We start from the raw sequence: 26,735 nt of genomic DNA on the forward strand, positions 1-26,735 counted from the left end.
CAGGTGATCAATGGGATTTAGATCTGGACTCATTGCTACCACTTCAGAACTCTCCAGCTTTACCAAAAATCTCTATCTTGGTCTCATCTGTCCACAAGACGTTTTCCCAGAAGGATTTTGGTTACTCAAGTTCATTTTTGGCAAAATGTAGTTTTACTTTTTTATGTCTCTGTGTGGGGTCCTCCTGGGTCTTCTCCATAGTGGGGTCCTCCAGGGTCTCCTCCATAGTGGGGTCCTCCTGGGTCTCCTCCATAGTGGGGTCCTCCTGGGTCTCCTCCATAGTGGGGTCCTCCTGGGTCTCCTCCATAGCGTTTCATTTCATTTAAATGTGGACGGATAGTTCGCGCTGACACTGATGCTCCCTGAGCCTGCAGGACAGCTTGAATATCTTTGGAACTTGTTTGGGGCTGCTTATCTCCCATCCGGACTATCCTGCGGTGACACCTTTCATCAATTTTTCTCTTCCGTCCACGCCCAGGGAGATTATCTACAGGGCTATGGGTTGTAAACTTCTTGATAATGTTGCGCACTGTGGACAAAGACAAATCTAGATCTCTGGAGATGGACTTGTCCCCTTGAGATTGTTGATATTTTTCCACAATTTTGGTTCTCAAGTCCGCAGACAGTTCTCTTTTCCCTTTTTCTGTTGTCCATGCTTAGTGTGGCACACAGACACATAAGTGAACTTCTCTCCTTTTTATCTGCTTTCAGTTGTGATTGTTATATTGCCCACACCTGTTACTTGCCCCAGGTGAGTATAAAGGAACATCACATGCTGGAAACAATCTTATTCATCCACAATTATGAAAGGCGCCAATAATTGTGTCCGGACCATTTTTGGAGTTTGGTGACATTATGTCCAATTTGCTTTTTTTCCTCCTTTTTTGGTTTAGTTCCAATACACACAAAGGGAATAAACATGTGTATAGCAAAACCTGTGTTACTGCAATATATATATACAGAGGAGAGGAGATATATATATATATATATATACAGAGGAGAGGAGATCTATATATATATACAAAGGGAATAAACATGTGTATAGCAAAACCTGTGTTACTGCAATATATATATACAGAGGAGAGGAGATCTATATATATATATATATATATATATACAGAGGAGAGGAGATCTATATATATATATATATATATATATATATACAGAGGAGAGGAGATCTATATATATATATACAGAGAGGAGATGTATATATATATATATATACATATACAGAGGAGAGGAGATCTATATATATATATATATATATATATATACAGAGGAGAGGAGATCTATATATATATATATATATATATATATATATATACAGAGGAGAGGAGATCTATATATATATATATATATATATATATATATATATACACAAAGGGAATAAACATGTGTATAGCAAAACCTGTGTTACTGCAATATATATATATATACAGAGGAGAGGAGATCTATATATATATATATATATATATATATATATATATACAGAGGAGAGGAGATCTATATATATATATATATACAGAGGAGAGGAGATATATATATATATATATATATATATATACAGAGGAGAGGAGATCTATATATATATATATATATATATACAGAGGAGAGGAGATCTATATATATATATATATATATATATATATATATATATATACAGAGGAGAGGAGATATATATATATATATATATATATACAGAGGAGAGGAGATCTATATATATATATATATATATATATACAGAGGAGAGGAGATCTATATATATATATATATATATATATATATATACAGAGGAGAGGAGATCTATATATATATATATACAGAGGAGAGGAGATCTATATATATATATATATATATATATATATATATATATACAGAGGAGAGGAGATATATATATATATATATATATATATACAGAGGAGAGGAGATCTATATATATATATATATATATATATACAGAGGAGAGGAGATCTATATATATATATATATATATATATATATATATACAGAGGAGAGGAGATCTATATATATATATATATACAGAGGAGAGGAGATCTATATATATATATATATATATATATATATATATATACAGAGGAGAGGAGATCTATATATATATATATATATATATATATACAGAGGAGAGGAGATCTATATATATATATATATATATATACACAGAGGAGAGGAGATCTATATATATATATATACAGAGGGAATAAACCTGTGTTCCTGCAATCCTTTCCTGTGAGGAATACTTCATTATATAGAAACATTTCAGGGGGGACAACATTTACCGCCATGACTGTGTGTGTATATATGTATATGACTGTGTGTGTATATATGTATATGACTGTGTGTGTATATATGTATATGACTGTGTGTGTATATATGTATATGACTGTGTGTGTATATATGTATATGACTGTGTGTGTATATATGTATATGACTGTGTGTGTATATATGTATATGACTGTGTGTGTATATATGTATATGACTGTGTGTGTATATATGTATATGACTGTGTGTGTATATATGTATATGACTGTGTGTGTATATATGTATATGACTGTGTGTGTATATATGTATATGACTGTGTGTGTATATATGTATATGACTGTGTGTGTATATATGTATATGACTGTGTGTGTATATATGTATATGACTGTGTGTGTATATATGTATATGACTGTGTGTGTATATATGTATATGACTGTGTGTGTATATATGTATATGACTGTGTGTGTATATATGTATATGACTGTGTGTGTATATATGTATATGACTGTGTGTACACATGCCCGTGCTCGGAGCTGACATATAGCTTAACTACATTTTATGCCTGCTTCCATTGGCGCAAAACCACGCCTTCTCTGCACTTAGCCTCTCCTTGCATTTCGCAAGTGTGGAGCAGATTGGTAAAAAGCCGAAATTTTTGACGCAAATCAGGGGGGTTTGAGCAAATGTATGTGACTTATTGCCAGTTTGCACCTGTAATAAATCCCTCCCCCCCCCCCCCTTTTTTATTTTACCACAAAAACGCAATGTGTGAACACAGCCTGAAGGATCCTTTTACTACTCGATTGTCGCTTGTACTTTGAACCCTCTGCCTGTCTATAAGGAACCTTTTTTATGACATGTGGGGTACTAATCTGGTGCTGGTCCTGTGATTACTCTATCTGCTCCCACACGGGAGCTATAAATCCATCATAGAAGACGTCATCACAATTCAGTCAGCCGCTCAGTGTTGTTTGAGGAGGTGGCAGCACATCATCTCTAGGAGGCGCCAAACCCCATCATTGTCCTGGGAGTGAGGAGAAGGACGCCATTGATCCTGTCTGCTGGACCATCACATCAAGGTGCGAACATACAGAGGGGGAGCGCAAGAATGGAATTAAGAAGAACTACACTACAGGTCCTCAGATCAGTCAGGAGAGACAGGTCCTCAGATCAGTCAGGAGAGACAGGTCCTCAGATCAGTCAGGAGAGACAGGTCCTCAGATCAGTCAGGAGAGACAGGTCCTCAGATCAGTCAGGAGAGACAGGTCCTCAGATCAGTCAGGAGAGCAGACAGGTCCTCAGATCAGTCAGGAGAGACAGGTCCTCAGATCAGTCAGGAGAGACAGGTCCTCAGATCAGTCAGGAGAGACAGGTCCTCAGATCAGTCGGGAGAGCAGTAATGTCCTCAGATCAGTCGGGAGAGCAGTAATGCCCTCAGATCAGTCAGGAGAGCAGTAATGTCCTCAGATCAGTCAGGAAAGCAGTAATGTCCTCAGATCAGTCAGGAGAGCAGTAATGTCCTCAGATCAGTCAGGAGAGCAGTAATGTCCTCAGATCAGTCAGGAGAGACAGGTCCTCAGATCAGTCAGGAGAGACAGGTCCTCAGATCAGTCAGGAGAGACAGGTCCTCAGATCAGTCAGGAGAGACAGGTCCTCAGATCAGTCAGGAGAGACAGGTCCTCAGATCAGTCAGGAGAGACAGGTCCTCAGATCAGTCAGGAGAGCAGTAATGTCCTCAGATCAGTCAGGAGAGCAGTAATGTCCTCAGATCAGTCAGGAGAGCAGTAATGTCCTCAGATAAGTCAGGAGAGCAGTAATGTCCTCAGATCAGTCAGGAGAGCAGTAATGTCCTCAGATCAGTCAGGAGAGCAGTAATGTCCTCAGATCAGTCAGGAGAGCAGTAATGTCCTCAGATAAGTCAGGAGAGACAGGTCCTCAGATCAGTCAGGAGAGCAGTAATGTCCTCAGATCAGTCAGGAGAGCAGTAATGTCCTCAGATCAGTCAGGAGAGCAGTAATGTCCTCAGATATGTCAGGAGAGACAGGTCCTCAGATCAGTCAGGAGAGCAGTAATGTCCTCAGATCAGTCAGGAGAGCAGTAATGTCCTCAGATCAGTCAGGAGAGCAGTAATGTCCTCAGATCAGTCAGGAGAGCAGTAATGTCCTCAGATATGTCAGGAGAGCAGTAATGTCCTCAGATCAGTCAGGAGAGCAGTAATGTCCTCAGATCAGTCAGGAGAGCAGTAATGTCCTCAGATCAGTCAGGACAGCAGTAATGTCCTCAGATCAGTCAGGAGAGCAGTAATGTCCTCAGATCAGTCAGGAGAGACAGGTCCTCAGATCAATCAGGAGAGCAGTAATGTCCTCAGATCAGTCAGGAGAGCAGTAATGTCCTCAGATCAGTCAGGAGAGCAGTAATGTCCCTGGATCAGTCAGGAGAGCAGTAATGTCCTCAGATCAGTCAGGAGAGCAGTAAGGTCCTCAGATCAGTCAGGAGAGACCGGTCCTCAGATCAGTCAGGAGAGCAGACAGGTCCTCAGATAAGTCAGAAGAGAGAGGTCCTCAGATCAGTCAGGAGAGCAGACAGGTCCTCAGATAAGTCAGGAGAGCAGTAATGTCCTCAGATCAGTCAGGAGAGCAGTAATGTCCTCAGATCAGTCAGGAGAGCAGTAATGTCCTCAGATCAGTCAGGAGAGACAGGTCCTCAGATCAGTCAGGAGAGCAGACAGGTCCTCAGATAAGTCAGAAGAGAGAGGTCCTCAGATCAGTCAGGAGAGACAGGTCCTCAGATCAGTCAGGAGAGCAGACAGGTCCTCAGATAAGTCAGAAGAGAGAGGTCCTCAGATCAGTCAGGAGAGCAGACAGGTCCTCAGATAAGTCAGGAGAGCAGTAATGTCCTCAGATCAGTCAGGAGAGCAGTAATGTCCTCAGATAAGTCAGGAGAGCAGTAATGTCCTCAGATCAGTCAGGAGAGCAGTGATGTCCCTGGATCAGTCAGGAAAGCAGTAATGTCCTCAGATCAGTCAGGAGAGCAGTAAGGTCCTCAGATCAGTCAGGAGAGACAGGTCCTCAGATCAGTCAGGAGAGCAGACAGGTCCTCAGATAAGTCAGAAGAGAGAGGTCCTCAGATCAGTCAGGAGAGCAGACAGGTCCTCAGATAAGTCAGGAGAGCAGTAATGTCCTCAGATCAGTCAGGAGAGCAGTAATGTCCTCAGATCAGTCAGGAGAGCAGTAATGTCCTCAGATCAGTCAGGAGAGCAGTAATGTCCTCAGATCAGTCAGAAGAGCAGTAATGTCCTCAGATCAGTCAGAAGAGCAGTAATGTCCTCAGATCAGTCAGGAGAGCAGACAGGTCCTCAGATCAGTCAGAAGAGAGAGGTCCTCAGATCAGTCAGGAAAGCAGTAAGGTCCTCGGATCAGTGAGGAGAGCAGTAATGTCCCTGGGTCAGTCAGGAAAGCTGTTTTGTCCTCAGATCAGTCAGGAGAGCAGTAAGGTCCCCGGGTAAGTCAGGAGAGCAGACAGATCCTCAGATAAGTCAGAAGAGAGAGGTCCGCAGATCAGTGAGGAGAGCAGTAAGGTCCCCGGATCAGTCAGTAGAGCAATAAGGTCCTCAGATCAATCAGGAGAGCAGACAGGTCCTCAGATCAGTCAGGAGAGCAGTAATGTCCTCAGATCAGTCAGGAGAGCAGTAATGTCCTCAGATCAGCCAGGAGAGCAGTAATGTCCTCAGATCAGTCAGGAGAGCAGTAATGTCCTCAGATCAGTCAGGAGAGCAGTAAGGTCCCAGGATCAGTCAGGAGAGCAGTAATGTCCCTGGATCAGTCAGGAAAGCAGTAAGGTCCCCGGGTCAGTCAGGAGAGCAGTAATGTCCCTGGATCAGTCAGGAAAGCAGTAAGGTCCTCAGATCAGCCAGGAGAGACAGGTCCTTAGATCAGTCAGGAGAGCAGACAGGTCCTCAGATCAGTCAGGAGAGCAGACAGGTCCTCAGATCAGTCAGGAGAGCAGACAGGTCCTCAGATCAGTCAGGAGAGCAGACAGGTCCTCAGATCAGTCAGGAGAGCAGACAGGTCCTCAGATCAGTCAGGATACAGGTGGGTCCTCAGGTCAGTCAGGATACAGGTGGGTCCTCAGGTCAGTCAGGATACAGGTGGGTCATCAGGTGAGTCAGGATACAGGTGGGTCATCAGGTGAGTCAGGATACAGGTGGGTCATCAGGTCAGTCAAGAAACAGGTGGGTGCTAAGGTCAGTCAGGATATACAGGTGGGTCATCAGGTCAGTCAGGAGAGCAGACAGGTCTTCAGGTCAGTCAGAAGAGCAGTAAGGTCCCCGGGTCAGTCAGGAGAGCAGACAGATCCTCAGATAAGTCAGAAGAGAGAGGTCCGCAAATCAGTGAGGAGAGCAGTAAGGTCCCCGGATCAGTCAGTAGAGCAATAAGGTCCTCAGATCAATCAGGAGAGCAGACAGGTCCTCAGATCAGTCAGGAGAGCAGTAATGTCCTCAGATCAGTCAGGAGAGCAGTAATGCCCTCAGATCAGCCAGGAGAGCAGTAATGTCCTCAGATCAGTCAGGAGAGCAGTAATGTCCTCAGATCAGTCAGGAGAGCAGTAAGGTCCCAGGATCAGTCAGGAGAGCAGTAATGTCCCTGGATCAGTCAGGAAAGCAGTAAGGTCCCCGGGTCAGTCAGGAGAGCAGTAATGTCCCTGGATCAGTCAGGAAAGCAGTAAGGTCCTCAGATCAGCCAGGAGAGACAGGTCCTTAGATCAGTCAGGAGAGCAGACAGGTCCTCAGATCAGTCAGGAGAGCAGACAGGTCCTCAGATCAGTCAGGAGAGCAGACAGGTCCTCAGATCAGTCAGGAGAGCAGACAGGTCCTCAGATCAGTCAGGAGAGCAGACAGGTCCTCAGATCAGTCAGGATACAGGTGGGTCCTCAGGTCAGTCAGGATACAGGTGGGTCCTCAGGTCAGTCAGGATACAGGTGGGTCATCAGGTGAGTCAGGATACAGGTGGGTCATCAGGTCAGTCAAGAAACAGGTGGGTGCTAAGGTCAGTCAGGATATACAGGTGGGTCATCAGGTCAGTCAGGAGAGCAGACAGGTCTTCAGGTCAGTCAGAAGAGCGGATCCGTCCTCAGGTCAGTCAGGAGAGCAGACAGGTCCTCAGATCAGTCAGTATACAGGTGGGTCCTCAGTAGGGATCGACCGATTATCGTCCGATACTCACGATTTTGGAAGTTATCGGTATCGGCAATTACCTTGGCGATAATGCGGGCGCTTTAAATCAATGAACTGCAGAGGCTTTTGCGGGGGCCAGAGACCGCTGCCCGCTTCTCTCCCCCTGCCTGTCCTGGGGTCCTGAGCCCAACCACCGCCACTGCCCCCCCCCCTATCCTCTGGACAGAGACCGCCGATGCCTCTGTCCCATTGCTTCCCCCATCCCCGGTGTTATAATGACCTTTTCCTGGGGTTTGCGCTACTTCTGGCTCCTGCGTCCTGCGCTGTTGCTGTGCAATGACGAGTGACGTCCTCAACGCAACGTCAGAGCCAGAAGTAGTGTGGACCCCGGGAACAGGTAATTATAAAACCGGGGATGGGGGAGGCAATGGGGCAGCTGCGGTGGTTGGACTCAGGACCGGCAGGGGGAGAGAAGCGGGTGGCGGCGGTCTCTGGCCAGAGGATATGCAAGGGGGGAGGGCAGCGGCAGTGGTTGGACTCAGGACATGCAGGGGGAGAGAAGAGGGCGGCGGCAGTCTCTGGCCAGAGGATAGGCAAAGGGGGAGGGGAGGGCGAACGGCGGTGGTTGGACTCAGGACATGCAGGGGGGAGAGAAGCGGGCAGTGGTCTCTGGCCAGAGGATAGGCGGGCAGTGGTTGGATTCAGAACCCCAGGACAGGCAGGGGAGAGAAGCGGGTGGCGACGGCAGGTCATTGATTTAGTTCATTGATCTGCAGCGGCTTCTGCAGGGCCAGAAACAGTTTATCAGGGTATACCTGCACACATACATTTTACCAAGGATATTTGGGGGGGGGGGGGGGAGAATTAAAATGCATGGAATATCGGTATAAGTTATTGGCTATCGGCCTGAAAGTTCACAGGATATCGGTATCGGCCCTAAAAAATCAATCGGTCGATCCCTAGTGCTCAGGTCAGTCAGGATACAGGTGGGTCCTCAGGTCAGTCAGGATACAGGTGGGTCCTCAGGTCAGTCAGGATACAGGTGGGTCCTCAGGTCAGTCAGGATACAGGTGGGTCCTCAGGTCAGTCAAGAGTAGGTGGAAACCACTAGTATCTAACCTGTGGCTCTCCAGTTCCAGAAGAGCTATGATTTTCAGCATGAGGCTGTCAGTGTCACTGGTTAAGTGTCAAAGTCATGTAAACCAGAAGTCAAAATTTGGCTACTTTGCTTTGTAAATCTTCCCCACTGTGTTTTTTTTTACAATGGGTCTCACTGATATTTTCTGATACTTCAATCACCTCAGTGTTGGTACAGAAGAGATCTGGATGTAGAATTACTGCGCTGATTCTTCAAACAATAGTGGGTGGCTTGGTGGATGGCGTCTTCAGGGTACAGCCTGGTGCCACATGGTAGCCTCTCTGTTGTCCCCTCTCGGTGTTCCCCTCTCCGTTGTCCCCACTTTCCTCTAGTCTCCAGTGTGCTGCCTCATTACATCCTATCTAATTATAATGTATCAGACACTGCACAGCCCATCTCCCCATTTCTCATGTGGCCCTTTATATCCCATCAGATGAGGTGGTCACAATGGATGTCAGGCCTTAGTGCGCACATATTGATACAAACATATTTATTCATGATTTATTCATAGCTCCATTAGATAACAAACATTAGATTGAGTGAGCATGCCTAAATAGTGACTTCTGCTGAGTGAAATGGGTCTGCCCAAACATTCATGTAACATAGCCTTCATCCGGTGCCATGCAGCACCAACCAGAACATATTTACAGAGAGGCAAGAAAGAAAGAAAATGGAAAACTAAAGAAAACAGAGGCCACAGAGAACAGAGCCAGTCATCATGGGTGACAGACATTGTCAATAATGGTAGAAGCAACACAAGACAACTTCAAAATGATGACTGCTGGTTGGGGGGCAGCGTGCACTGCACAATCATTACCCACCCACACACCGTAGGGACGGAATTACCTAAAACCTCTAAAAAAATAAAAAACTGTAACTTAAAGAGCACAAGGTGGCCAAAAAACACTATGTAATGCCACAAGTCCGAAGCCACAAACCCTGGAAATATGGTGGAGTATGTGGCTTGGAACATGGAGGCTCCAGACAATCCTTTCACCCTGAAGAATAATGATGTAGTCCCATGAGAAATGTAGAGGACCATGTATTTGGACCATATTCAGGCCAATGTCACAATCATCAGAACTTTACTTTGCCCAGGACAGTGAGGAGCACTGTGCCACGGAGGCCACGGCATTGTATCATGGGGAGCACAGTATTGTTTCGCACCACACTCACCCGGGGAATCACTGCAAGGCTGGAACTAAAATAACCAGAGGCACACAGGAGTTTTTTAAAATTGTTTCCAGTCAAACCAGAAAAGTTCATGTCTGGAGCACCTACCTCTGTGACAACAAGTCACCAAAAACCAGAAACTCTTCTGCAGCAAAAGACATTTATCCTGGTGGGATGAGAACTTGTCGATGACTATGGACGTAATCACAGGACGTGGAAGATAATGCTACGACAAAGACACTGTTATTACTAATTCCTTATTTCGATGCCTTTTTTTTTAAATACTCATATTCTAAACATTCCCACCCCGGTCACCGTCAGCTGTCACAAGATTATTTACAAGAAACAACCTATAGGAAAAAGTAATGAATCTGCAGCTTCCAGCAGTAATGGGGAGTGTGAAGGTGCCGTCAAAGCAGTCAGGGCCCAGAGGTGCCGTCAAAGCAGTCAGGATCCAGAGGTGCCGTCGAAGCAGTCAGGGCCCAGAGGTGCCGTCAGGGCCCAGAGGTGCCGTCAAAGCCGTCAGGGCCCAGAGGTGCCGTCAAAGCCGTCAGGGCCCAGAGGTGCCGTCAAAGCCGTCAGGGCCCAGAGGTGCCGTCAAAGCCGTCAGGGCCCAGAGGTGCCGTCAAAGCAGTCAGGGCCCAGAAGTGCCGTCAAAGCCGTCAGGGCCCAGAGGTGCCGTCAAAGCCGTCAGGGCCCAGAGGTGCCGTCAAAGCCGTCAGGGCCCAGAGGTGCCGTCAAAGCCGCCAGGGCCCAGAGGTGCCGTCAAAGCAGTCAGGGCCCAGAAGTGCCGTCAAAGCCGTCAGGGCCCAGAGGTGCCGTCAAAGCCGTCAGGGCCCAGAGGTGCCGTCAAAGCCGTCAGGGCCCAGAGGTGCCGTCAAAGCCGCCAGGGCCCAGAGGTGCCGTCAAAGCCGCCAGGGCCCAGAGGTGCCGTCAAAGCCGCCAGGGCCCAGAGGTGCCGTCAAAGCTGCCAGGGCCCAGAGGTGCCGTCAAAGCCGCCAGGGCCCAGAGATGCCGTCAAAGCCGCCAGGGCCCGGAGGTGCAGTCTCATCACTGTCGTAGGGATCAGCACGTTCTAATTTTGGTTGCTGCAGAAGAATTTTCTTTATTGGTGTCACAGGGATGAGGATTACTTCTGAACATTATCTGCTGCATAGATTCTTAGATTCTGGGGGTGACTGGTAGACATGAGCTTGGAAGGCAGATGTCTTCCCTTCTGCTATTCTGATAGGCCACATAGAGGGAGCAGTGGGCAGAATACAATGAGTTCCAGCTGATGCAAGTGCTAACCCCTTCTTTCCTCTCACACGCATAGAGCATGAACGAAACTTACATACAGAAAGCAGTGTGGAGATGTACAAAGCATTGAACCAGCACATAAGGAGCGACACACACAGCGAGTGCGCAGTGACATAGACGGGATTCCGGCTGGCGCCACGGGATAGCAATGAGCTACCTGCCCTTTCTACTACAGCCCCTACAACAAGCACACCACTCTTCCACACAAGCTCTCTGCTCAGGGGGGCCCCACCTGTTTGATAGGAATGGCTCTTCCACTGCCAACACTCTCAGATTTACACTCCGGGGCCCTCTTCTCTCTGTCCACCTCTGCGCCCCTCCGAGACTGGAAGAGAACAAGATACAGGCGCACATTACAATGGTACAGGCGGGAGAACAGCGCGCGCACATACAACAGGGCCATCATGCTCCATAGGGATGTGGGGTTCTATAAACAATCAATATATAAAGTTTAAATCAGAAAGATACTTCTGGGGGGAGGGGGGCGCGGCTAATAAACATTTGTGAAGGGGGAGACAAAGAAAGAAAACAGATACAAATACAGACAGAGGAAGCATCATAGAGAAAAGGTGAGGCACTCACACGGGAGAATGTACAATAGGTATACACACACAGCCAGAGCAGAGGAGCACCCGCCCACGCAGAACCTCAGTTACCCACCCCCACCTATCCTGTGCGGCAGCAGGAATCCTGCATGGAGACAGGCGTGAAATGTCGACATGCATGAAGGGGACGACACAGGCAAACAGCTCATTCCAACCAGTTTATTTAGTTACAGACTGTCACCAGAACAAAACTAACAAATGAGAAGAAGGAATCTGGTACAAAACAGCATTATAGACAGTTTTCGAGTCCGCAGTGGATCTCCGTATGTACAGGTGGAGTTCTGGATAAAGTGTAAGAGCAAAGAAAGAAGTACAATAGTACATTTACAATCCGCAAAACGCTGGCTCCAGAAAAGTGCGTCCCATGGAGGTACACAGCACAAGGATTACATTCAGACAGGAAGAAAACAGCAGCATGTCAATCAGATGGAGAAGGGGCGGCTGGGGGTTCCCAGGAGGAACCCCACATCCAAATCTCCAGGTCTTATCCAGGAAGAGGCAGGTCCGTGCAGGCTGCAGGGTGGAAAGCAGCTGTCCAACTGAGAAGGTCCCAGCACTCAGCGCCCCCTGCCCAGGCACGGAGGAGGAGAAGGGGTGTCCCGTATATTTCCGTTCAGTCACTACCCCACAACAGGGAGGAAGAATGGGTGTAAGGCCACCACTCAGGGGCAGTTGGTAGAGTGAGAAGTCAGATACTTGCGGAGAACAGACACACGACTCTGAGGAGGCGGCAGGGGAGCCAGCGGAAGCCTCTGAAACGTCCCAGTCTAGAAAAGGTGAAAGGTTCCAGTAGAGAAAAGACTCTCACATGATGATCTTAAATGTATGGAATTTAAAAAATTTACATATTGGGGGGGGGGGGGGGGTGATTAATGGGAGCACCAAAACACCAGAGGAGATCCCAGCACATTGTATCTCACAAAGACAACAAATGTTAAATATGAGAGAGAGAGAGAAATATCAGGAAGGAGATAGAGAAGGTGTTGGAGGGTAGATGGGAAGAGAGAGAAATGGAACAGGGAAGATGGTGAGACCTAAAGCATCAGACATCAGCTTGGCTCCACATGTCTGTAGATGACACTATGTACGTGCTCCCTCAGGTCAATAGGCTTTCTATGTACAGTGGTCTTACCTGGACCATGATAACTGGAAACCAACTCAACATATGTTGCTACAGACAGTCCACCTCCCTACAGTACAATGGGGTGACCTATGACCTGTGCTGATCACTACGGGATGCCAGAATAAACTGCAGCTTAGGACACCAGATGAAGGTACAATGTGCAGGACCCTGAAGAAACTCCTGTCCTCTAACTAGAAAGTCATTCTAGGACTTTATCTGTATCAGTTATTTGGTTATTTTTCTATAATCTTCATTATTTCTTATCTCGGATGACATTTTGGGGCTTCAGCACCAATTACTAGTTTTCCATAGAGATTTGGGCTCAAGATACAATGGTTTCCACTTACAATAGTCTTCCTGAAACCAATGTTGTCACTTGAGGGACCAGAGTATTATGGTAATTATGGGTAATGCTATTATTTCCCATAACATGGGCCTGATGAAGCGGTTTTCCCTGAACGAGATCCACGCGCCTAGCTTGATCGTGAGATTTCCTTGGAGGTGTTTGTGTGGTTGCTGTATTTGCCTTGGGAGTGGCTGCTGGATCCTGGCTAACATTGCCTTAATAGCCTTCACCATTGTTGTACTTGGCTCAATACAACCACCGTTGGTGAGCATTTCATTTATATATTCCTTCCTGACGCTATCACACTATGGAGTGCTTTCCTTTGTTCTAGTTACGACTATAGCATGGCAAGTAGAGTCTGCCCACTACACACAGCACCATAGGTATATTCCTTCACATCATATTATGGGCAATAAGGATATCAATGGTCCCACTGACCTGGAATACAGTCCGCACTATGGACTACACTCTCCGGACCTTAGGCACATTGACTTTCATTTCTTTCACTTGTAAATAAATGACAAAATGCAAAACAGGAACTTGATGATTTCGGGGCTAAGCTGTGGATTTCTAAAGCTTCTATTCCATGAATATTTTCTGCCTCAAACTACTATATTTCAAAGTAACTGGTGAGGTCGATTGGTTGGGGGTCTCTGGAGAAGAGGAGCAGAGAGAAGGGAAGATGGAGAGGGAAAAGGTGGAGACTGTGGAGAGACAGAGTATTCAGCATTACAGCTACTTACAGATAAACATGAATATATATATATATATATATATATATATATATATATATTTATACACAGGAGAAAGAGAGAGAGAAACTTTCATCCGGGATCCCTTCTTATCTGTCACATTAGGGATTCATCCAAGATCCTGTCTTACATGATATGGAGGATTGTCCGGGATCCTGTCTTACATGATATGGAGGATTGTCCGGGATCCTGTCTTACATGATATGGAGGATTGTCTGGGATCCTGTCTTACATGATATGGAGGATTGTCCGGGATCCTGTCTTACATGATATGGAGGATTGTCTGGGATCCTGTCTTACATGATATGGAGGATTGTCCGGGATCCTGTCTTACATGATATGGAGGATTGTCTGGGATCCTGTCTTACATGATATGGAGGATTGTCCGGGATCCTGTCTTACATGATATGGAGGATTGTCCGGGATCCTGTCTTACATGATATGGAGGATTGTCCGGGATCCTGTCTTACATGATATGGAGGATTGTCCGGGATCCTGTCTTACATGATATGGAGGATTGTCCGGGATCCTGTCTTACATGATATGGAGGATTGTCCGGGATCCTGTCTTACATGATATGGAGGATTGTCTGGGATCCTGTCTTACATGATATGGAGGATTGTCCGGGATCCTGTCTTACATGATATAGAGGATTGTCCGGGATCCTGTCTTACATGATATGGAGGATTGTCCGGGATCCTGTCTTACATGATATGGAGGATTGTCCAGGATCCTGTCTTAAATGATATGGAGGATTGTCCGGGATCCTGTCTTACATGATATGGAGGATTGTCCGGGATTCTGTCTTACATGATATGGGGATTCATCCAAGATCCTTTCTTACATGATATGGAGGATTGTCCGGGATCCTGTCTTACATGATATGGAGGATTGTCTGGGATCCTGTCTTACATGATATGGGGATTCATCCAAGATCCTGTCTTACATGATAGGGAGGATTGTCCGGGATCCTGTCTTACATGATATGGAGGATTGTCTGGGATCCTGTCTTACATGATATGGAGATTGTCCGGGATCCTGTCTTACATGATATGCAGGATTGTCCGGGATTCTGTCTTACATGATATGGAGGATTGTCTGGGATCCTGTCTTACACGATATGGAGATTTTCCGGGATCCTGTCTTACATGATATGGGGATTCATCCAGGATCCTGTCTTACACGATATGGAGGATTGTCCGGGATTCTGTCTTACATGATATGGAGGATTGTCCGGGATTCTGTCTTACATGATATGGGGGTTTGTCTGAGATCCTGTCTTACATGATATGGGGGTTTGCCTGACATCCTATCTTACATGATATGGGGGTTCATCCGGGATCCTGTCTTACATGATATGGAGGATTGTCCGGGATTCTGTCTTACATGATATGGGGATTCATCCGGTATCCTGTCTTAGATGATATGGGGGTTTGCCTGACATCCTATCTTACATGATATGGGGGTTTGTTCGGGATCCTGTCTAACATGATATGGGGGTTTGCCTGGGATCCTGTCTTACATGATATGGGGGTTTGTCCGGGATCCTGTCTTACATGAATGGGGGCTTTTCAGGGATTCTGTCTTACATGATATGGAGGATTGTCCGGGATTCTGTCTTACATGATATGGGGGTTTGTCTGAGATCCTGTCTTACATGATATGGAGGATTGTCCAGGATTCTGTCTTACATTATATGGGGGTTTGTCCGGGACTCTGTCTTATATGATACAGGGCTTTGTCTGGGATTCTGTCTTACGTGATACGGGGGTTCGTCCAGGATCCTGTCAATACACAGGATCATGTGTTGCATATCATACATTGGGAGTATGTATGGGATCACCTTCTCCACCATTTTTTTAATTTATTTTTTTAAACATCGGGGGTTCGTCTGGGATCCTGTTGTACAATATTTCTGACACATTGGGGATTTGGTCCAGGATCTCCCCTTTCACTATTTCTGACACAATGAGTACTTGTCTGGGATCTTATTTTAAAGGAAGAAAGGGATCCTGGACAAACTAATATGAATCATTGGGAATGACCAGGATAACAAAAGGGTAAAAGAGTAAATAAACAATCTAGTCCAAATTATATACAACCAACATATGGAATATCTATATATGTTAGGGGTCATGACTCAAGAGATCTCCCAGGATCACTTCAACATATTCTTACACCATTTTGAATATATTGGGGATCTGTCTGGCTTCCCACCTTACATCATGTTATATACCATTTGTGACACATTGGGGGTTCATCCAGGATCTCCTCTTACACCATGCCTAACAAATAAGGAAATCTGTCTGGACAAACCAACAACCAGAAAAATACATAAAAACTTCTGCAAATGATTAGAAACTGATGCAACATATAAATACTATCAGTGATAATAACCAATGTAGAATCTCCCAATAGCGGACACTCACAGGGAATAAAAAAAAAGTGTCCGCTAATGAGAAATGTTCCCTATTGGGAAAAAATGCACAAAAATCTTTCTTATTGACCAAATACTGTACTGTGTAATTACCTATAAAACATGATAAAAAGCCATATCACGGTAGAATCTCCCAGTGCAGTAAAATCACCCCTTTATCAACCACCTATACTATTTAATCCCTCCTTCATACCATGTGCCTCTTTATTGCCCCTGTGCCTTGTTGCCAAATCATTCCCCCCTTTATTACCCCCTGTGTCACATCATTTCTGCTTGATCCTCCCATGCCATTTCATTCCCCCTTTATTACCCTCTGTGTAAATTCATCACCCCCCTCTTTACCACCCCCTGTGCCATTTCATCCCCCTTACCCCTTGTGCCACATCCCTTTTCCTTCTCCCCCGGTTGATCTTCTTACCTGACCAGCAGGCTCAGGTGCAGGGGCTCTTAGCGGGTTTTACATTTTCCTGACATCCTCTGTGCTGCACTTACTTAGAGCAGTGGCTGCGGGCACTATCGAGTGACATCAGGAGCTTCACTCGTCAGTGTCCGCAGCTGCTGCTGCTCACAGCCTCTCAGTGAGTGCAGCGCAGAAGGCGTCAGGAGAACGTCAAACCATCTGAAAGCCCCTGCACCTGAGTCCTGCTGGCCAGGTAAGAAGAACAGCAAGGGGAAAAATGTGGCACATGAGGTGGGGGGATGATTTTGCACAGGGGGATAAAGAGGGATGAAATGGCACAGGGAAGATGAAATGGCATAGGGGTGGTAAAGAGGGGTGGATAAAAGGGTAATAAAATAGCACAGGGGGATCAAGGGGAAATTATGTGGCACAGGGGTAAAAAAAATTGGATGATTTGGAACAGGGGGAATAAAGTGACACACAGGGGAGCATTATGTGGCCGGCAGACATGCAGAAGCAGGAAACCACGGTTTAAACAGCTGTCTTCTGCTTCTGTGCTGGGGCTGCTGCAGAGGGGGTGCAGCAGGGGCCAGGGCCCCTTACTGAGTTATTGTCTGTACCCCACTGGCGGTGGCCCTGTGTACATGGTAGGGCCGCCACTTAAGCCTGACTGTCCCCTATTGGGTGTATTTTGTCCTCTATTGGGAGTGTTTTGTCCCCTATTGGGAGTGTTTTGTCCCCTATTGGGTGTGTTTTGTCCTCTATTGGGTGTGTTTTGTCTTCTATTGGGAGTGTTTTGTCCCCTATTGGGAGTGTTTTGTCCCCTATTGGGAGTGTTTTGTCCCCTATTGGGTGTGTTTTGTCTTCTACTGGGTGTGTTTTGTCTTCTACTGGGTGTGTTTTGTCTTCTACTGGGTGTGTTTTGTCTTCTACTGGGTGTATTTTGTCTTCTACTGGGTGTATTTTGTCTTCTATTGGGTGTATTTTGTCTTCTATTGGGAGTGTTTTGTCCCCTCTATTGGGAGTGTTTTGTCCCCCTATTGGGAGTGTTTTGTCCCCTATTGGGAGTGTTTTGTCCTCCTATTGGGAGTGTTTTGTCCTCTATTGGGAGTGTATTGTCCTCTATTGGGAGTGTTTTGTCCTCTATTGGGAGTGTATTGTCCTCTATTGGGAGTGTATTGTCCTCTATTGGGAGTGTTTTGTCTCCTATTGGGAGTGTTTTGTCCTCTATTGGGAATGTTTTGTCCCCTATTGGGAGTGTTTTGTCTTCTATTGGGAGTGTTTTGTCCTCTATTGGGAGTGTTTTGTCCTCTATTGGGAATGTTTTGTCCCCTATTGGGAGTGTTTTGTCCCCTATTGGGAGTGTTTTGTCCCCTATTGGGAGTGTTTTGTCCCCTATTGGGAGTGTTTTGTCCCCTATTGGGAGTGTTTTGTCCCCTATTGGGTGTGTTTTGTCTTCTATTGGGTGTATTTTGTCTTCTATTGGGTGTATTTTGTCTTCTATTGGGTGTATTTTGTCTTCTATTGGGAGTGTTTTGTCCCCTCTATTGGGAGTGTTTTGTCCCCTCTATTGGGAGTGTTTTGTCTCCTATTGGGAGTGTTTTGTCCTCTATTGGGAGTGTTTTGCCCCCTATTGGGAGTGTTTTGTCCCCTATTGGGTGTGTTTTGTCCCCTATTGGGAGTGTTTTGTCCTCTATTGGGAGTGTTTTGTTCTCTATTGGGTGTATTTTGTCTTCTATTGGGAGTGTTTTGCCCCCTATTGGGAGTGTTTTGTCCTCTATTGGGAGTGTTTTGTCCTCTATTGGGAGTGTTTTGTCCTCTATTGGGAGTGTTTTGTCCTCTATTGGGAGTGTTTTGTTCTCTATTGGGTGTATTTTGTCTTCTATTGGGAGTGTTTTGCCCCCTATTGGGAGTGTTTTGTCCTCTATTGGGAGTGTTTTGTCCTCTATTGGGAGTGTTCTGTCTCCTATTGGGAGTGTCTTGTCCCCTATTGGGAGTGTTTTGTCTCCTATTGGGAGTGTCCGTATCCGCTATTGGGAGTGTCCCCTATTCGGATGGTGCAAATACAGTAAGTCTTATGGGACTCTGCCTGGGAATTAAGAACTGTCCGGTATTGGGAGGTGTCCCCTATTGGGAGGTGTCTGCTAAGGGAGCTTTTACTGTAGTGTGAAAGGGTTAACAAACAACCTGGTCCAAATTCTAAGCATGCTGAGCTTCACCAACATCTGCAATGCCTACCCAAGCAAATCCAGATTAGGAACCATCCCTCAAGTGTTCTTCTGGAATCGGAGAGCTCATTCTACCTCTAAAACGGGTTATCCAGGAATAGAAAAACAGAGCTAATTTCTTTCAAAAACCGCTCCCCATCTGTCTCCAGGTTGGGTATGGTACAGTAAAATCTCCCTTAGTGGACAACTCCCAATAGGGGACACCTCCCAATACCGGACAGTTTTTAATTCCTCAGCAGAATCCCATAAGACTTAATGTATTTGCACCTTCAGAATAGAGGACATTTCCAATAATGGTCGTGGACACACCCGAAAGGGGACAAAACACTCCCAATAGGGAACAATCACAATATGCCGGCCATCTTGTACACAGGACCGCTGTCAGGGGGTACAGCCAATACCCCAGTAAGGGGCCCAGGCCACAGCTGCACCCCCCTGCAGAAGCCCCAGCACAGAAGCAGAAGACCAATGTTTAAATAGTAGTCTCCTGCTTCTGTACGTCTGCCAGCCACATCATTCACCCTCCCTCCTTCCCTGATACCCCTGTGCCACTTTATTTCCCCTGAGTGTACCAAGTCACCCTCCTTTTATTATCCCCTGTGCTACATCATTTCTCCTTGATACCCCTGTGCTATTTAATTCCCCCTTTATTACCCTCTGTCCAAATTCATTACCCCCTCTTTACCACCCCTGCAAAAGGTGGCACAGGGTAAAAAGGGGGATAAAATTATACGGGGGGAGAGATAAGGGGTGGTTAACCCCTTAAGGATGGTGGGCGTATTCATATGCCCCCGTTTTAAAGTCCTTAAGGACTGAGGGAGTATGGGTAAGCCAGTGGGAATTCCGGTCCCCGCCGCGAGCTGGTCGGAGATCGGACCGAGATGCCTGCTGAAATCATTTTGCAGGCATCCGAGGGGGATTCTGATCGCCGCAGATCACAGTTAAATACTAACCGGTGGTCTGCGGCGGTTCCGGGTCATCTGGGTCACATGTGACGGCACTGTTGCCACCCCCCAGTACAGCAGGGATTGGGTGGCCGTAGTGACCGCACCAATCACAGCAGTATGGGGAGGGGGGAGGTGGGTTCAAGAGCATGTTGCTCCATTCTGCCCACCATTTCCTAGAGATCTGCAGAGTGTGTCACAAGAGGGGGATACGGAAGGACAGGAGGGGGATACGGAAGGACAGGAGGGGGATACGGAAGGACAGGAGGGGGATACGGAAGGACAGGAGGGGGATACGGAAGGACAGGAGGGGGATACGGAAGGACAGGAGGGGGATACGGAAGGACAGGAGGGGGATACGGAAGGACAAGAGGGGGATACGGAAGGACAAGAGGGGGATACGGAAGGACAAGAGGGGGATACGGAAGGACAAGAGGTGGATACGGAAGGACAGGAGGGGGAAACGGAATGACAGGAGGGGGAAACGGAAGGACAGGAGGGGGATACGGAAGGACAAGAGGGGGATACGGAAGGCCAGGAGGGGGATACGGAAGGACAAGAGGGGGATACGGAAGGCCAGGAGGGGGATACGGAAGGCCAGTAGGGGGAAACGGAAGGCCAGTAGGGGGAAACGGAAGGACAGGAGGGGGATACGGAAGGACAGGAGGGGGATACGGAAGGACAGGAGGGGGAAACGGAAGGACAGGAGGGGGATACGGAAGGACAGGAGGGGGATACGGAAGGACAGGAGGGGGATACGGAAGGACAGGAGGGGGATACGGAAGGACAGGAGGGGGATACGGAAGGACAGGAGGGGGATACGGAAGGACAGGAGGGGGATACGGAAGGACAGGAGGGGGATACGGAAGGACAGGAGGGGGGATACGGAAGGACAGGAGGGGGATACGGAAGGACAAGAGGGGGATACGGAAGGACAAGAGGGGGATACAGAAGAAGGACAGGAGGGGGATACGGAAGGACAAGAGGGAGATACGGAAGGACAAGAGGGGGATACGGAAGGACAGGAGGGGGATACGGAAGGACAGGAGGGGGATACGGAAGGACAAGAGGGGGATACGGAAGGACAGGAGGGGGATACGGAAGGACAGGAGGGGGAAACGGAAGGACAGGAGGGGGAAACGGAAGGACAGGAGGGGGAAACGGAAGGCCAGTAGGGGGAAACGGAAGGACAGGAGGGGGATACGGAAGGACAAGAGGGGGATACGGAAGGACAAGAGGGGGATACGGAAGGCCAGGAGGGGGATACGGAAGGCCAGGAGGGGGAAACGGAAGGCCAGTAGGGGGAAACGGAAGGCCAGTAGGGGGAAACGGAAGGACAGGAGGGGGATACGGAAGGACAGGAGGGGGATACGGAAGGACAGGAGGGGGATACGGAAGGACAGGAGGGGGAAACGGAAGGACAGGAGGGGGATACGGAAGGACAGGAGGGGGATACGGAAGGACAGGAGGGGGATACGGAAGGACAGGAGGGGGATACGGAAGGACAGGAGGGGGATACGGAAGGACAGGAGGGGGATACGGAAGGACAGGAGGGGGATACGGAAGGACAGGAGGGGGATACGGAAGGATACCATCACTCAGTGTGACACTTGCCCCGATCTTCCGGGCCTCTGCATGAAAAACTGATTCAGGGAGGATCACACTTCCATGGAGTCCTACATTTTTTCTTATCCTTTTCCCTGTAATTCTCCAGAATTATACTCCAATGTGTACATTATCTTCCAAATTTTAAAACCAAAACATCCCCCCCCCCCCACAAAAAAAAACCCATAACCTCTTTCCCAATACCCCTGATATCTTTTTTCCCCCCCCCCAAAAAAATGGGTCATGGGACAGAGTCGACAGCATTGGGGGTTTGCAGTTGCCTCAAATGTGCAGCGCTCTCTCCCCAGCGGGGTGCACATTTGAGGTAACAGGTTAGGGACTGCCCCACACATCCCCTTCCCAGAATGATGATTCAGAGCATAGGGTTTGGGGAGGGCATCATTTTTATTTTCGGCTATACTCTGGGTCATCATTCTGGGAATTGGAATATCAGTATTAAAATTGCAATTTTCAGCCCCAACCCCCCCCCCCCCCCCCCCCCCCCCCATAGTACACTTCATCCATTCCTGGAAAATAAATTTAGGAAACACCCGTGCGTTTAAAATGTCCTCTTTACCCCTATACCCATTCCTCAGGGGGTGTACTGTATATAATGGGGTCACTGCTCCCCTATACCCATTCCTCAGGGGGTGCCCTGTATATAATGAGGTCACTGCTTCCCTATACCCATTCCTCAGGGGCTGTACTGTATATAATGGGGTCACTGCTCCCCTATACCCATTCCTCAGGGGGTGTACTGTATATAATGGGGTCACTGCTCCCCTATACCCTTCCCTAGGGGGTGCCCTGTATATAATGAGGTCACTGCTCCCCTATACCCATTCCTCAGGGGGTGCCCTGTATATAATGAGGTCACCGCTCCCCTATACCCATTCCTCAGGGGGTGTACCGTATATAATGGGGTCACTGCTCCCCTATACCCATTCCTCAGGGGGTATACTGTATATAATGGGGTCACTGCTCCCCTATACCCATTCCTCAGGGGCTGTACTGTATATAATGGGGTCACTGCTCCCCTATACCCATTCCTCAGGGGGTGTACTGTATATAATGGGGTCACTGCTCCCCTATACCCATTCCTCAGGGGCTGTACTGTATATAATGGGGTCACTGCTCCCCTATACCCATTCCTCAGGGGGTGTACTGTATATAATGGGGTCACCGCTCCCCTATACCCATTCCTCAGGGGGTGTACTGTATATAATGGGGTCACCGCTCCCCTATACCCATTCCTCAGGGGCTGTACTGTATATAATAGGGTCACTGCTCCCCTATACCCATTCCTCAGGGGGTGTACTGTATATAATGGGGTCACCGCTCACCTATACCCATTCCTCAGGGGCTGTACTGTATATAATGGGGTCACCGCTCCCCCTATACCCATTCCTCAGGGGGTGTACTGTATATAATGGGGTCACTGCTCCCCTATACCCATTCCTCAGGGGGTGCCCTGTATATAATGAGGTCACTGCTCCCCTATACCCATTCCTCAGGGGGGTGCACTGTATATAATGGGGTCACTGCTCCCCTATACCCATTCCTCAGGGGGTGTACTGTATATAATGGGGTCACTGCTCCCCTATACCCATTCCTCAGGGGGTGTACTGTATATAATGGGGTCACTGCTTCCCTATACCCATTCATCAGGGGGTGTACCGTATATAATGGGGTCACTGCTCCCCTATACCCATTCCTCAGGGGGTGTACCGTATATAATGGGGTCACTGCTCCCCTATACCCATTCCTCAGGGGGTGTACTGTATATAATGGGGTCACTGCTCCCCTATACCCATTCCTCAGGGGGTGTACCGTATATAATGGGGTCACTGCTCCCCTATACCCATTCCTCAGGGGGTGTACTGTATATAATGGGGTCACTGCTCCCCTATACCCATTCCTCAGGGGGTGTACTGTATATAATGGGGTCACTGCTCCCCTACACCCATTCCTCAGGGGGTTTACTGTATATAATGGGGTCACTGCTCCCCTATACCCATTCCTCAGGGGGTGTACTGTATATAATGGGGTCACTGCTCCCCTATACCCATTCCTCAGGGGGTGTACTGTATATAATGAGGTCACTGCTCCCCTATACCCATTCCTCAGGGGGTGCACTGTATATAATGGCGTCACTGCTCCCCTATACCCATTCCTCAGGGGGTGTACTGTATATAATGGGGTCACTGCTCCCCTATACCCATTCCTCAGGGGGTGCCCTGTATATAATGAGGTAACTGCTCCCCTATACCCATTCCTCAGGGGGTGTACTGTATATAATGGGGTCACTGCTCCCCTATACCCATTCCTCAGGGGGTGTACTGTATATAATGGGGTCACTGCTCCCCTATACCCATTCCTCAGGGGGTGTACTGTATATAATGAGGTCACTGCTCCCCTATACCCATTCCTCAGGGGGTGTACTGAATATAATGGGGTCACTGCTCCCCTGTACCCATTCCTCAGGGGGTGCACTGTATATAATGGGGTCACTGCTCCCCTATACCCATTCCTCAGGGGGTGACCTGTATATAATGAGGTCACTGCTCCCCTATACCCATTCCTCAGGGGGTGTACTGTATATAAACGGGTCACTGCTCCCCTATACCCATTCCTCAGGGGGTGTACTGTATATAATGGGGTCACTGCTCCCCTATACCCATTCCTCAGGGGGTGTACCGTATATAATGGGGTCACTGCTCCCCTATACCCATTCCTCAGGGGGTGTACTGTATATAATGGGGTCACTGCTCCCCTATACCCATTCCTCAGGGGGTGTACCGTATATAATGGGGTCACTGCTCCCCTATACCCATTCCTCAGGGGGTGTACTGTATATAATGGGGTCACTGCTCCCCTATACCCATTCCTCAGGGGGTGTACTGTATATAATGGGGTCACTGCTCCCCTACACCCATTCCTCAGGGGGTTTACTGTATATAATGGGGTCACTGCTCCCCTATACCCATTCCTCAGGGGGTGTACTGTATATAATGGGGTCACTGCTCCCCTATACCCATTCCTCAGGGGGTGTACTGTATATAATGAGGTCACTGCTCCCCTATACCCATTCCTCAGGGGGTGCACTGTATATAATGGCGTCACTGCTCCCCTATACCCATTCCTCAGGGGGTGTACTGTATATAATGGGGTCACTGCTCCCCTATACCCATTCCTCAGGGGGTGCCCTGTATATAATGAGGTAACTGCTCCCCTATACCCATTCCTCAGGGGGTGTACTGTATATAATGGGGTCACTGCTCCCCTATACCCATTCCTCAGGGGGTGTACTGTATATAATGGGGTCACTGCTCCCCTATACCCATTCCTCAGGGGGTGTACTGTATATAATGAGGTCACTGCTCCCCTATACCCATTCCTCAGGGGGTGTACTGAATATAATGGGGTCACTGCTCCCCTGTACCCATTCCTCAGGGGGTGCACTGTATATAATGGGGTCACTGCTCCCCTATACCCATTCCTCAGGGGGTGACCTGTATATAATGAGGTCACTGCTCCCCTATACCCATTCCTCAGGGGGTGTACTGTATATAAACGGGTCACTGCTCCCCTATACCCATTCCTCAGGGGGTGTACTGTATATAATGGGGTCACTGCTCCCCTATACCCATTCCTCAGGGGGTGTACTTTATATAATGGGGTCACTGCTCCCCTATACCCATTCCTCAGGGGGTGCACTGTATATAATGGGGTCACTGCTCCCCTATACCCATTCCTCAGGGGGTGCCCTGTATATAATGAGGTCACTGCTCCCCTATACCCATTCCTCAGGGGGTGTACTGTATATAAAGGGGTCACTGCTCCCCTATACCCATTCCTCAGGGGGTGTACTGTATATAATGGGGTCACTGCTCCCCTATACCCATTCCTCAGGGGGTGCCCTGTATATAATGAGGTCACTGCTCCCCTATACCCATTCCTCAGGGGGTGTACTGTATATAAAGGGGTCACTGCTCCCCTATACCCATTCCTCAGGGGGTGTACTGTATATAATGGGGTAACTGCTCCCCTATACACATTCCTCAGGGGGTGCACTGTATATAATGGGGTCACTGCTCCCCTATACCCATTCCTCAGGGGGTGTACTGTATATATAATGGGGTCACCGCTCCCCTATACCCATTCCTCAGGGGGTGTACTGTATATAATGGGGTCACTGCTCCCCTATACTCATTCCTCAGGGGGTGTACTGTATATAATGGGGTCACTGCTCCCCTATACCCATTCCTCAGGGGGTGTACTGTATATAATGGGGTCACTGCTCCCCTATACTCATTCCTCAGGGGGTGTACTGTATATAATGGGGTCACTGCTCCCCTATACCTATTCCTCAGGGGGTGTACTGTATATAATGGGGTCACTGCTCCCCTATACCCATTCCTCAGGGGGTGTACTGTATATAATGGGGTCACTGCTCCCCTATACCCATTCCTCAGGGGGTGTACTGTATATAATGGGGTCACTGCTCCCCTATACCCATTCCTCAGGGGGTGTACTGTATATAATGGGGTCACTGCTCCCCTATACCCATTCCTCAGGGGGTGCACTGTATATAATGGGGCCACTGCTCCCCTATACCCATTCCTCAGGGGGTGTACTGTATATAATGGGGTCACTGCTCCCCTATACCCATTCCTCAGGGGGTGTACTGTATATAATGGGGTCACTGCTCCCCTATACTCATTCCTCAGGGGGTGTACTGTATATAATGGGGTCACTGCTCCCCTATACTCATTCCTCAGGGGGTGTACTGTATATAATGGGGTCACTGCTCCCCTATACCTATTCCTCAGGGGGTGCACTGTATATAATGGGGTCACTGCTCCCCTATACCCATTCCTCAGGGGGGTACTGTATATAATGGGGTCACTGCTCCCCTATACCCATTCCTCAGGGGGTGTACTGTATATAATGGGGTCACTGCTCCCCTATACCCATTCCTCAGGGGGTGTACTGTATATAATGGGGTCACTGCTCCCCTATACCCATTCCTCAGGGGGTGTACTGTATATAATGGGGTCACTGCTCCCCTATACCCATTCCTCAGGGGGTGCACTGTATATAATGGGGCCACTGCTCCCCTATACCCATTCCTCAGGGGGTGCACTGTATATAATGGGGCCACTGCTCCCCTATACCCATTCCTCAGGGGGTGCACTGTATATAATGAGGTCACTGCTCCCCTATACCCAT

The 26,735-nt window shown here is 47.9% G+C and overlaps 1 protein-coding gene across 1 annotated transcript in view; it reads right to left on the minus strand.

The window, feature by feature from the left end:
- The window catches only part of LOC130344666 (arf-GAP with GTPase, ANK repeat and PH domain-containing protein 3-like), a gene marked incomplete at both ends in the record, with an annotated part of 135,136 nt that overhangs the window by 69,642 nt on the left and 38,759 nt on the right, over positions 1–26,735 (minus strand). Inside the window, one exon of the mRNA XM_056554444.1 lies at positions 11,296–11,388. Within this exon, the coding sequence (XP_056410419.1) occupies positions 11,296–11,388 (93 nt within the window). The remainder of the gene's footprint in view (positions 1–11,295; positions 11,389–26,735) is intronic.

Source organism: Hyla sarda, unplaced genomic scaffold, assembly GCF_029499605.1.
Source record: "Hyla sarda isolate aHylSar1 unplaced genomic scaffold, aHylSar1.hap1 scaffold_726, whole genome shotgun sequence".
In the NCBI taxonomy this organism is placed as follows: domain Eukaryota; kingdom Metazoa; phylum Chordata; class Amphibia; order Anura; family Hylidae; genus Hyla; species Hyla sarda.